At 42.7% G+C, this 13,895-nt stretch overlaps 1 protein-coding gene across 6 annotated transcripts in view; it reads right to left on the reverse strand.

Moving 5' to 3' along the window:
* Positions 1-13,895, reverse strand: part of fhod1 (formin homology 2 domain containing 1) — an 86,823-nt gene that overhangs the window by 58,716 nt on the left and 14,212 nt on the right. For all 6 annotated transcript variants that reach the window (XM_033619952.2, XM_033619943.2, XM_078173029.1 and 3 more), the window contains exon 3: positions 6,346-6,410. In XM_033619952.2, coding sequence (XP_033475843.1) covers positions 6,346-6,410 — 65 coding nt within the window. The remainder of the gene's footprint in view (positions 1-6,345; positions 6,411-13,895) is intronic.

Raw genomic sequence — 13,895 nt, forward strand, 5'->3', positions numbered from 1 at the left:
CTAACGTTAACTTCTGGAGCTTAGCTTCATTAACTTATCTGTAATGGCAGAGATAACAAAGGTTGGCAAACGTTATGCTGAATGATTCAGTGTAAATACTGTAGCACCAAACTAACGGAGAGACACTCTTGGTAAAGATGGTAAAAAGGCCGTTATCCTTTTCTCATACTCATACTCTATATTTTGGTTACTTCTCAATGACATCTGATCGTTATGCCTCCAAAAATCATCAGTTGCCTCCTGTGAAATGCCACATGTTAACCAACATAAAGTTTCCATGTATCTGCTACATAATAATGTACCAAGGTAACGTATCTGTGGTTTGTAGAAACATACGATGCCAGCAAGTATACTGGTGACTGTTGGTCTGCAAACACTGGTGGACACACACACTCCTGATGGACACACACTCCTGGTGGACACACACTCCTGGTGGACACACACACTCCTGATGGACACACACACTCCTGATCGACACACACTCTGACACTGTGGACATGTATACAGTCAGACACCAGGAGGCCGTCTGCAACATGAAGCTTCTGACTGTTATAATAACCAGCTGATTTCACTGCAGAGTCTTTACTGTGACATTTAGAGTCCTGACAGCGAGACACGGAACAACAACATCTGCAGACTGCAGCCACACGTCTGCGGCTGCTGCCGTCACATGACAGAGAGGTTACAGCTGCATGTAAAACGTCTGCAGGGGCCCAACGCTGGGGCCCCATCTATACGTATCCAGATATTTCTGTAAACAGATATTTTCTCTGTGACGTGTTTTCAGCCACAAACAGGAAGTGAAAATGATCCTTTGATGATCATAATGACATCATAACCATCTTTCACCACAATTTCAATTGTTTGTATCACAGACATGAAAAAGCTGTAAGTATCTATTTTTGACTCAACTCTTCCTGTTTCTGTTTCAAAATAAAAGTCCCCTGACAGAATCCCTTCATTTGTCAACAGGAGGTGTTTTATTGAGACATATTATCAGGACCATGTTGCTGATGACACAGCAGCTGCACGGCTTCATGAATGTGGAAACACAGAGGTTGCAGCAGCAACACTGTCTGTGTGAACACTGCACACGTCAGTGTTTCGAGTCGTTTTAGCGTTCTAGTGTGGACAGAGATATTTTGTAAATGAAAGCTCATGTGTACGGAGGAGAAACAAAAATATCTGGACACATATAGACAGGCCTGAGCCAGAGGTCGTATGAACATCATACTTGAGTCTGATCTCAGGTCAGATCTGAACAGCCTGCTGCAGGCTTATGCTGTCAGCAACACACCTGACCAATCAGAGGGCTCAGAGAGCTGACATCATATTCAACCAGATCTGCCAGGCTGAGAAATAAATCATGACATCGAACATCATGTTCAGAGCTGAAATAAAATAAATCACAACTGCATCTACAGGAAATATTCTTAAAGGAATACTCCGACGATTTGGGAGTTATGCCCTTTCTCTATCATTTTCATATTGAGACAACATGATTGATATCTTTTTTGTGTCTGTACGTCCAGTGGCTGGGTCTCAGTGGTTAGCATTGCGGCTTAGCTTAGCAAATACAACTGAAGTCTATAGGGGGTCAGTAGCCTACTCGGTAAAAGTGAACAAATAAACGTTACAGAAACCCTGAAGCTGGCATTTCTGCATGTGCATTTAAAATAAACATGTTTAAACATTAATTAGAAAAATGAAAGACCTTTTTAGTCGTTTTAGAAGGAGTCTGATACACGGAACTATAGTGTGTCATGTTGTCTCAATATGAAAATGATAGAGAAAGGGCATAACTCCCAAATCGTCGGCGTATTCCTTTAAACCGAAAACTGATGCACAGTCAGCTGAACACTGATTGACGCACCCTGAATTAATTTACCTGCTCAATAAATACATAAATGTTTATCTACAGTTTCAGTAAAACCCTGCAGCCTGAGATGACGAGATCACCTTCATCTCCACACAGACCGACAGCAGAACAAACACTCTGTTGTTCTCTTACAAAGATTAACGATCACTGATGAGTGAAGCTGCTGACGACAAACACTGTCCCATGACTCAGGACCTCAGGGAATAGATTTTCTAACACATTCCTGATAATAACTCTGCAACTCCTCCTCCTCCTCCTCCTCCTCCTCCTCCTCAGTTATCATCAGACAGCTGCAGGACGAGTTCAGACAACAACAGAAACAGGTCATTATTCCTCATAAAGCTGTCTGATCTCTTTCTACGGAAGTCCACTGCACCCAAAAAGAAAACGAGATTCAGTAAAATAAAACATGTGTCTGAATTCTGGTCAAAGCTGAAGATCAGAAACATCATGAGGAGGTTCAGTGGTTTGTTCAGCTCAGTAGTAATTTGGACTGGATCAATACATTGTGCTGTATCATTATTTCAAGTGATACCTGCTGCAACAATTAGCTGATTAACTGAAGAATTGATTGACAGAAATAAATTGTTTGTTCTGAGTCATTTCTTATGGAAAAAAGTCAATATTTTTCATATCAGCGTCTCCACTCTAAGGATTTCATGTCACAACAAAATGAATATTTGTTTGTTTCTTTTTGTTGTTGTTGTTTAATGTTTTAAAGATGAAACAATGAACAGAGAAAATATTCAACAGATTAATCAATAATGGAAACAATCAGTGATATTTATTCAAGGAGTGATCAGAAGTGTTTCTGACCTGCAGACAGTCAGCCTGTTTCCCCTGCTCCCTATGCTAAGCTAGGCTAACTGGCTGCTGGCTAACACACCAAGATATGCAGCAATGTGTGCACAAAGACAAAGAAGAAGAAGCGGGTAAACAGGACGTAAAAAAAACTTGTAAAAAATCAGCTTTGCAAATGTTTCATATCCGACATGTTAGTCAGAGCTCAGAAAGTCTCACGCTGAGTATAAACAGACCGTCTGTTTGTTTGTGAGAGGAGCCCTCAGGGACTTCATCTAATATGTTTATCAAACATCCAGTTTAATGACCCTGAATTATTCTGTACAGGCAGCTCAGTGACTCAGTCCTCTCCTTCAGGACTCAAACTACAGTTCCCACAATGCTTTTCATAGACTAACAAGGCAGACACACAGACCAGAGAGGAAGCAGTCTGACACTGTGAAAAAACAACAACAACAACAACAACAATGCATGAACCAACCCACAAAGACCTGACTGATTTGTAACGCATCTCACAGGCAGCAGGTAACAGCAACTGACATCTGCTAGCATCTTTAACAGCTGCTAAGAGATGCTTACATCTGCTAGCATCTTTAACAACTTCTAACAGCTACTAACATCTGCTAACATCTTTAACAGCTGCTAACAGCTGCTTACATCTGCTAGCATCTTTAACAGCTACTAAGAGATGCTTACATCTGCTAGCATCTTTAACAGCTGCTAAGAGATGCTTACATCTGCTAGCATCTTTAACAGCTGCTAACAGCTGCTTACATCTGCTAGCATCTTTAACAGCTGCTAAGAGCTGCTTACATCTGCTAGCATCTTTAACAGCTGCTAACAGCTACTAACATCTGCTAGCATCTTTAACAGCTGCTAACAGCTGCTTACATCTGCTAGCATCTTTAACAGCTGCTAAAAGCCACTAACATCTGCTAGCATCTTAAACAGCTGCTAAGAGCTGCTTACATCTGATAGCATCTTTAACAGCTGCTAACAGCCACTAACATCTGCTGGCATCTTTAACAGCTGCTAACAGCCACTAACATCTGCTAGCATCTTTAACAGCTGCTAAGAGCTGCTTACATCTGCTAACATCTTTAACAGCTGCTAACAGCTACTAACATCTGCTAGCATCTTTAACAGCTGCTAACAGCTACTAACATCTGCTAACATCTTTAAAAGCTGCTAACAGCCACTAACATCTGCTAGCATCTTTAACAGCTGCTAAGAGCTGCTTACATCTGCTAGCATCTTTAACAGCTGCTAACAGATACTAACATCTGCTAGCATCTTTAACAGCTGCTAAGAGCTGCTTACATCTGCTAGCATCTTTAACAGCTTCTAACAGCTACTAACATCTGCCAGCATCTTTAATAGCTGCTAAGAGCTGCTTACATCTGCTAGCATCTTTAATATTTGCTACCAGCTACTAACAGCTACTAGCAACTACTAGCAACTACTAACAATTACTAACATCTTCTAACATCTTTCAACATCTGCTAGCATCTTTAACAGCTGCTAAGAGATGCTTACATCTGCTAGCATCTTTAACAGCTGCTAAGAGATGCTTACATCTGCTAGCATCTTTAACAGCTGCTAACAGCTGCTTACATCTGCTAGCATCTTTAACAGCTGCTAACAGCTGCTCACATCTGCTAGCATCTTTAACAGCTGCTAACAGCTACTAACATCTGCTAGCATCTTTAACAGCTGCTAACAGCTGCTTACATCTGCTAGCATCTTTAACAGCTGCTAAAAGCCACTAACATCTGATAGCATCTTTAACAGCTGCTAAGAGCTGCTTACATCTGATAGCATCTTTAACAGCTGCTAACAGCCACTAACATCTGCTGGCATCTTTAACAGCTGCTAACAGCCACTAACATCTGCTAGCATCTTTAACAGCTGCTAAGAGCTGCTTATATCTGCTAACATCTTTAACAGCTGCTAACAGCTACTAACATCTGCTAGCATCTTTAACAGCTGCTAACAGCTACTAACATCTGCTAACATCTTTAAAAGCTGCTAACAGCCGCTAACATCTGCTAGCATCTTTAACAGCTGCTAAGAGCTGCTTACATCTGCTAGCATCTTTAACAGCTGCTAACAGCTACTAACATCTGCTAGCATCTTTAACAGCTGCTAAGAGCTGCTTACATCTGCTAGCATCTTTAACAGCTTCTAACAGCTACTAACATCTGCCAGCATATTTAATAGCTGCTAAGAGCTGCTTACATCTGCTAGCATCTTTAATATTTGCTACCAGCTACTAACAGCTACTAGCAACTACTAGCAACTACTAACAATTACTAACATCTTCTAACATCTTTCAACATCTGCTAGCATCTTTAAAAGCTGCTGACATCTGCTAACTACTAGCAGCAACTGACATCTACTAATGTCTTTCAACAGCTGCTAACATCTGCTAGCATATTTAACAGCTGCTAAGAGCTGCTTACATCTGCTAACAGCTACTAACATCTGCTAGCATCTTTAACAGCTGCTAACAGCTACTAAGAGCTGCTTACATCTGCTAACAGCTACTAACATCTGCTAGCATCTGTAACAGCTGCTAACAGCTACTAACATCTGCTAACATCTTTCAACAGCTGCAAACAGCTGCTAACATCTGCTAACAGCTGCTAACATCTTTCAACAGCTGCAAACACCTACTCACAGCTGCTAACATCTACTAACAGCTGCTAAAATCTTTCAACATCTGCTAACAGCTGCAAACAGCTGCAAACACCTGCTGCTAACATCTGCTAACAGCTGCAAACAGCTGCAAACACCTACTGCTAACATCTGCTAACAGCTGCTAACAGCTGCAAACAGCTAGTCATAGCTGCTAACATCTGCTAACATCTGTTAACAGCTGCAAACAGCTACTCACAGCTGCTAACAGCTGCTAACATCTTTCAGCATCTGCTAACAGCTGCAAACAGCTACTCACAGCTGCTAACATCTGCTAACATCTGCTAACAGCTGCTAACACATCACATGTTAAAGTTTTGGTTCCAAACCCTGGAGCTGAGGCCCTCCAGAGGATCTCTAGATAAATCTGAGGGCTCACAAAAACAATTCTGTTCAACCAAAACTTTATTTTTTCCGAGATTTTGACCTCGTGAAGCCTCTGAACTGTCTTAAATTAAAACAGTCTGAGAAGGAAACGTGACTCTGACGTCGACACTGAGGACAAAAACTGTGACCAGAGGGTTCCTCATGTCAGGAGGAAAAACCATCACTGCTCCTGAATCAGTTTAACAGACTCGATGATTCCATCAATGACACAAAGTTATGAGGAGACTCTGTGTGAACATTTGTGCATCTAGTTTTACCAGATGAGGCAGAAACATTAGGGAACATTAGAGGAACATTAGGGAACATTAGAGGAACATTAAGCTGAGATGTGAATCCACGCTCCACACAGTGAGGAGGTGGTTTGTGTTCTCTGAGCAGAGCAAGATGTGTCTGTATGAAAAAGCAGCTCCAGAGTCGGAGAGAGGAAATCCTCCCAGCTGACTAACACGACGTCACTGTGGTGAGAGTGTGGACAGAGAGAAAGAGGAAAGTGTCTCCTGACTGAGAGTTTCCTCTGAGTCATCAGTCCTCTGCTGCAGGGAGACCACGGAAAGAAAGAGCAGCGTGGAGGAGATAATTACCCAGGATGGAGTGAACACGGACGGAGAGCTGAGTCCTCAGGATCAGGATGGGCTTCTTCCCTTTACTGTGGACACAATGAAGACAGACACAGAGACAGTTAGAGCAGAGACATCCAGAGACAGTTAGAGCAGAGACACAGAGACAGTTAGAGCAGAGACACAGAGACAGTTAGAGCAGAGACACACAGAGACAGTTAGAGCAGAGACACAGAGACAGTTAGAGCAGAGACATCCAGAGACAGTTAGAGCAGAGACACAGAGACAGTTAGAGCAGAGACACAGAGACAGTTAGAGCAGAGACACAGAGACAGTTAGAGCAGAGACATCCAGAGACAGTTAGAGCAGAGACACAGAGACAGTTAGAGCAGAGACACAGAGACAGTTAGAGCAGAGACACACAGAGACAGTTAGAGCAGAGACACAGAGACAGTTAGAGCAGAGACACAGAGACAGTTAGAGCAGAGACACAGAGACAGTTAGAGCAGAGACATCCAGAGACAGTTAGAGCAGAGACACACAGAGACAGTTAGAGCAGAGACACAGAGACAGTTAGAGCAGAGACATCCAGAGACAGTTAGAGCAGAGACACACAGAGACAGTTAGAGCAGAGACACAGAGACAGTTAGAGCAGAGACACACAGAGACAGTTAGAGCAGAGACACAGAGACAGTTAGAGCAGAGACATCCAGAGACAGTTAGAGCAGAGACACACAGAGACAGTTAGAGCAGAGACACAGAGACAGTTAGAGCAGAGACACAGAGACAGTTAGAGCAGAGACACACAGAGACAGTTAGAGCAGAGACACAGAGACAGTTAGAGCAGAGACACAGAGACAGTTAGAGCAGAGACACAGAGACAGTTAGAGCAGAGACACACAGAGACAGTTAGAGCAGAGACACAGAGACAGTTAGAGCAGAGACACAGAGACAGTTAGAGCAGAGACACACAGAGACAGTTAGAGCAGAGACACACAGAGACAGTTAGAGCAGAGACACAGAGACAGTTAGAGCAGAGACACAGAGACAGTTAGAGCAGAGACACACAGAGACAGTTAGAGCAGAGACACAGAGACAGTTAGAGCAGAGACACACAGAGACAGTTAGAGCAGAGACACAGAGACAGTTAGAGCAGAGACACACAGAGACAGTTAGAGCAGAGACACAGAGACAGTTAGAGCAGAGACACAGAGACAGTTAGAGCAGAGACACACAGAGACAGTTAGAGCAGAGACACAGAGACAGTTAGAGCAGAGACACACAGAGACAGTTAGAGCAGAGACATCCAGGGGCATCTCAGGGGGACATTTAGTTCCACACTTATACCTCATAGTGACACTGAAAGCTGACCAGTATGACCAGTACGTCCAGTCGTTAAAAAAATTGATTCTTATTATCTGAGGTGCAGAACGATGTGAAGGTGAAAAGAAGTTGAGGCTTTTATTTTGGTGATCCACCAACAACATGGCGTCATATGAGTTTTGAGAAAAACAAAGCTGAAGTGAGATGGAATAAAACGGCTAACAGTCCGAGGACACGAACCTTCAGCTGCTCCAACAGCAACTTGAATTCAGTCAGCTCAGCACAAACTCTCCGTCGGATCAGCAAACTTTCTGTTGCTGCTGTTACACATGTCAGACTGTAAAAATAATGGATGTAGCCACCATAACGCCCCCCCCATAGGTTTGTAGAGTCCTGTTGTGAAGCCTTGAGTTCAGCACTTCAGCTGTCGCCATCTTGTTTTTTTGGAGCCACAAGTGACCATATTTGGGTGAGAGGGTGGAGCTGACTGAGAAGCTGACAACACTATCACACTGGCCCAACGCAGCATTGTACGGTGTCTGCTCGGATCGTAAGCGACTACAAATCTCAGATCGATCTGTTTCCATGGAAACTGTAGGACAACAACAGCCCAGCCTTTTAGATATTTCCTGTAGGGACGTTAGCACACAGAGTAAAGAGGAAACAGCAGAGGCACTTTATCAACCCGCTGAGTACTGCCATTAGCATCAAGCTAGCAAAGAATGTTCTTTCTTCATAATGGAGGATATAAAGGAATCAAACTCACGGATAGTGTCTGGGTCTTTACTCAGCACAGCTGCAGAGGCTACCAGCTGCATCTCAAACACACCACACCATTTATCATTCTGTTCTTAGTTTAATCAAACTCAACACTTTCTGTTTCTGACAAAAAAGACTTTTCTGTTTCCTGTTTCTGTTTCAAATTAAAAGCCCCTTATCATTTCAGCTGAGAGAATCTCTTCATTTTCTAAAAAGGCTTTCATTGTGAAACATTTGCAGGAACTTCCTGTGGAGGATTCAGTGACTTCATGGTTTTCATGTGGTACTTCAAATGTAGCTCCGCCCATCTGGTGACACTTTTTACATCACTACAGTAACAGCTCAGCTGGAATATGAACAGACACAGTGTCTGAGGTAATCATGATAATAATAATAATAATAATAACAGAACAAGAATAATCTGATGACATCACACAAAGGTGACCACTGATGATTGGTCGTGGACCATTGTGTAGTCTGTCATGTCTGTCAGCCAAGTCACGGCACGGTTTTGTGACTCCACAGTCACCTGATCTGACAGAGACTGTAGGAACAGACAAATATGTCATGTCATCTGAACCCATCATCAGAGGACCTGCAGGTTTTGGTTTTATTTTTCAGGAGGGTGACACTTGATTAGACTCCGCCCTCTGTGAGCCCCAGCGATGGGGTCTGAGTTCTACAGCTGCTGCTGAAGGTCTGTCTCTGGAGATTCAGCCTGCTCTCCTCCCAGTAAATCGTCTCCTCTCAGCAGATGGAGGCGGAGGGACGGAGGCGTGTATTTCTGTCTGCAGCTCCTGATCTGTGGGATCTTCTGCAGGAGGATTTAAAGATGAACTCATTGGTTCCTCTCTGTTGTTTCAAAGCTCTGCTGCAGGACGTCTGTACTCAGTCATCTATGTGCTGACGTCAGGGTGGATTTCAGCTGCTCTCTATGATTGTGTGCAGTTGCCCCTGAGTTATTTTAATGATTCACTCACAGCAGATATTTACATACTTTTAGTCTTTGTAGTAATCTCATTCTGTGTTTCAGACTTCTTGATTTAGAGCTGCATATTATTCATTTCGTGTCACTGCCTGTCTCAGACACTAATGAAAGAGATGTTTTTAGTTTTTCTGGTTAAATAAAGGTTTAATAAAAAATAATAAATGAAACGGAGGAATGTTACAGTGCTGATCGGGGTTGAACACTCGTTTGTGTCTCTGCGTGTTTCTCCAACAGATCCGACCTCTCAATGCTCCAGCTGTGACTCTTCTGTAAAGCTGACTCAGGTGTGACGAGAAACACGTCTGGAAGGAGCTTCATTAACTCTCTGTGTCTGCATAGTTTTTACTTCCAGTAGTTATTGCAGCTCTTCTTTAACAGTATGACTGTTACAGTCTGCAGCCAATCAGGTCAGACTACTGTTTCATTACATCACACCCTGAACTTTGACCTTCTTACTCACATACCTGTTACCTTGGAGATAAAACACTGAGCTCACCTGACGGAGGTCAACCCTCAGAGCTGTGCTGTTATTTCATAATGTCTGTAGTTTAACAGAGTTTCGTCCTTTTGTTGTTGTTGCTAACATATGTATAATTATAAACAATTAATATTCCTGTTATTACTGTTCGACTGGTCATCAGTTAGTTGAATGTACTGTCAGCCGTCAGTGTGACAGATGTTAATCAGCTGTTAATCAGCTGTCATCAGTCTGCAGCTCAGTCGATGTGACGTATTGTCCCCTGTGCAGAGGATTGTGGGTCAGAACAGACAGTGAAACGTGCTGACTCACAGACTGCAGAATGTGACAGGATGTTGTAGAACATCTTGATATTTTTGGCATTCTGCATCTGACACATTCTGTACTGGGACATGTCAAATCTTTTTCGGTCACACTGAGCAGTCTGTGGGACATTTAGAAACACTCCTCATTCTCTGTCCTCCATCTTTAATTACAGCACGCTCTGAGGTCTGATCTGATCTGTGCAGCAACAACACAGGAAGCTCTCAGCTTCTACACACGACCCAGAGAACTGATCCCAGAACAGCAGGTAGAGACAACTGACACACTCTGAACTGATCTGAGAACAGCTCAGCTTCCACACGAACCTACGCAGACAGACTGTGGCCTGCTGGGATTAGAGTATGGAAAGAACGACAGCACGAGGTATGGAAAGAATGAGAGACAGGCAGTAAGGGAGACAGACAGACAGACAGAGAGAGAGACAGACAGAAGGACACATACACAGACAGACAGAGGGACAGACAAAGAGAATCATGCAGACTCAGGGACACTGAGGGAAACCAGAGACAGAGTTTGTGTTCGTCTAAAAAAAGAAACAATTTTGAGATTTTTTTAGCTCATTGTAGCACACACACACACACACACACACACACACTGACGTGTACAGCCTGTTTTTATACTTGGTCTCTGCTTACAGATGCCACACAGTCAGCTGGGAACACACACTCAATAAACTGTGTGTGTGTGTGTGTGTGTTATTTTCCCATCATCCAGTTCACAGTGGAAGTCACTGAAACGTCTTTTCCACCAGATCAGCTCTGGTTCCTGAACCAGCTCCAGTCAGGACTCTCAGATCCTCGATGAGATCTACTGAACCAGTTCTGATCAGATCCAGGACGTGTCATCATCAGAGGACGTCACATGATGCACAACAACAGTAACAGTAACAATAAGTATCAATGACCGATCAATCTGATCGCCTGATGACTTTTGTTCTGTTATTACAGATATTGTTTGTATTTGTCACCTGTGGCTCCACAGTGATGCGTTCAGGACTGAGACACCAATTCATCAAACTCCACCGTACAGATCAACGGTAACAACAGAACCATACGTTCTGTAGCCATCTGGTTTTTGCTCTGGCCGTCACGTTGCCATGGAAATGGCGGAGCAATATTTGTCGTGATGGACCAGGTGTGCTGTTCTGCTGATCTGAGCGCATTTTAAATGTCTTATTGACCACTCAGATCACTCGGTCAGAACTACCTTTAACTACATTTAGATATTGTACTAGTAAGGTTTGAATGCAGGACTTTCACATGTAGTGGAGTACGTTCACATGTAGTGGAGTACATTCACATGTAGTGGAGTACATTCACATGTAGTGGAGTACGTTCACATGTAACGGAGTACTTTCACATGTAGTGGAGTACCTACACATGTAGTGGAGTATGTTCATATGCAGTGCAGTACTTTCACATGTAACGGAGTACGTTCACATGTAGTGGAGTACGTTCACATGTAATGGAGTACTTTCACATGTAGTGGAGTACTTTCACATGTAGTGGAGTATGTTCATATGTAGTGGAGTACGTTCACATATAACGGAGTACTTTCACATGTAGTGAAGTACGTTCACATGTAGTGGCGTATGTTCATATGTAGTGGAGTAAGTTCACATGTAGTGAAGTACGTTCACATGTAGTGGCGTATGTTCATATGTAGTGAAGTACGTTCACATGTAGTGGAGTACCTTCACATGTAGTGGCGTATGTTCATATGTAGTGGAGTACGTTCACATGTAGTGGAGTACCTTCACATGTAGTGGAGTACGTTCACATGTAGTGGAGTACCTTCACATGTAGTGGAGTACGTTCATATGTAGTAGAGTACTTTCACATGTAGTGGAGTACCTTCACATGTAGTGGAGTACATTCATATGTAGTGGAGTACTTTCACATGTAGTGGAGTATGTTCATATGTAGTGGAGTACTTTCACATGTAGTGGAGTACGTTCACATGTAACGGAGTACTTTTACATGTAGTGAAGTACGTTCACATGTAGTGGAGTACGTTCACATGTAGTGGAGTACCTTCACATGTAGTGGAGTATGTTCACATGTAGTGGAGTACCTTCACATGTAGTGGAGTATGTTCACATGTAGTGGAGTACCTTCACATGTAGTGGAGTACGTTCACATGTAGTGGAGTACATTCATATGTAGTGGAGTACGTTCACATGTAGTGGAGTATGTTCATATGTAGTGGAGTATGTTCATATGTAGTGGAGTACTTTCACATGTAGTGGAGTACGTTCACATGTAGTGGAGTACATTCATATGTAGTAGAGTATGTTCACATGTAGTGGAGTACTTTCACATGTAGTAGAGTACTTTCACATGTAGTGGTGTACCTTCACATGTAGTGGAGTACATTCACATGTAGTGGAGTACGTTCACATGTAACAGAGTACTTTCACATGTAGTGGAGTATGTTCATATGTAGTGGAGTATGTTCATATGTAGTGGAGTACGTTCACATGTAGTGGAGTATGTTCATATGTAGTGGAGTACGTTCACATGTAGTGGAGTACCTTCACATGTAGTGGAGTACGTTCACATGTAGTGGAGTACCTTCACATGTAGTGGAGTACGTTCATATGTAGTAGAGTACTTTCACATGTAGTGGAGTACCTTCACATGTAGTGGAGTACATTCATATGTAGTGGAGTACTTTCACATGTAGTGGAGTATGTTCATATGTAGTGGAGTACTTTCACATGTAGTGGAGTACGTTCACATGTAACGGAGTACTTTTACATGTAGTGAAGTACGTTCACATGTAGTGGAGTACGTTCACATGTAGTGGAGTACCTTCACATGTAGTGGAGTATGTTCACATGTAGTGGAGTACCTTCACATGTAGTGGAGTACGTTCACATGTAGTGGAGTACATTCATATGTAGTGGAGTACGTTCACATGTAGTGGAGTATGTTCATATGTAGTGGAGTATGTTCATATGTAGTGGAGTACTTTCACATGTAGTGGAGTACGTTCACATGTAGTGGAGTACATTCATATGTAGTGGAGTACGTTCACATGTAACAGAGTACTTTCACATGTAGTGGAGTACGTTCATATGTAGTGGAGTATGTTCATATGTAGTGGAGTACGTTCACATGTAGTGGAGTACTTTCACATGTAGTGGAATATGTTCATATGTAGTGGAGTACTTTCGCATGTAGTGGAGTACGTTCACATGTAGTGGAGTACGTTCACATGTAGTGGAGTATGTTCATATGTAGTGGAGTACGTTCACATGTAGTGGAGTACTTTCACATGTAGTGGAATATGTTCATATGTAGTGGAGTACGTTCACATGTAGTGGAGTACGTTCACATGTAGTGGAGTATGTTCATATGTAGTGGAGTACGTTCACATGTAGTGGAGTACTTTCACATGTAGTGGAGTATGTTCACATGTAGTGGAGTACGTTCACATGTAGTGGAGTACGTTCACATGTAGTGGAGTACGTTCATATGTAGTGGAGTACTTTCACATGTAGTGGAGTACCTTCACATGTAGTGGAGTACGTTCATATGTAGTAGAGTATGTTCATATGTAGTGGAGTATGTTCATATGTAGTGGAGTACTTTCACATGTAGTAGAGTACCTTTACATGTAGTGGAGTACGTTCACATGTAGTGGAGTATGTTCACATGTAGTGGAGTACTTTCACATGTAGTGGAGTACCTTCACATG

This window comes from Epinephelus lanceolatus, chromosome 2, assembly GCF_041903045.1.
Source record: "Epinephelus lanceolatus isolate andai-2023 chromosome 2, ASM4190304v1, whole genome shotgun sequence".
Taxonomy (NCBI): domain Eukaryota; kingdom Metazoa; phylum Chordata; class Actinopteri; order Perciformes; family Serranidae; genus Epinephelus; species Epinephelus lanceolatus.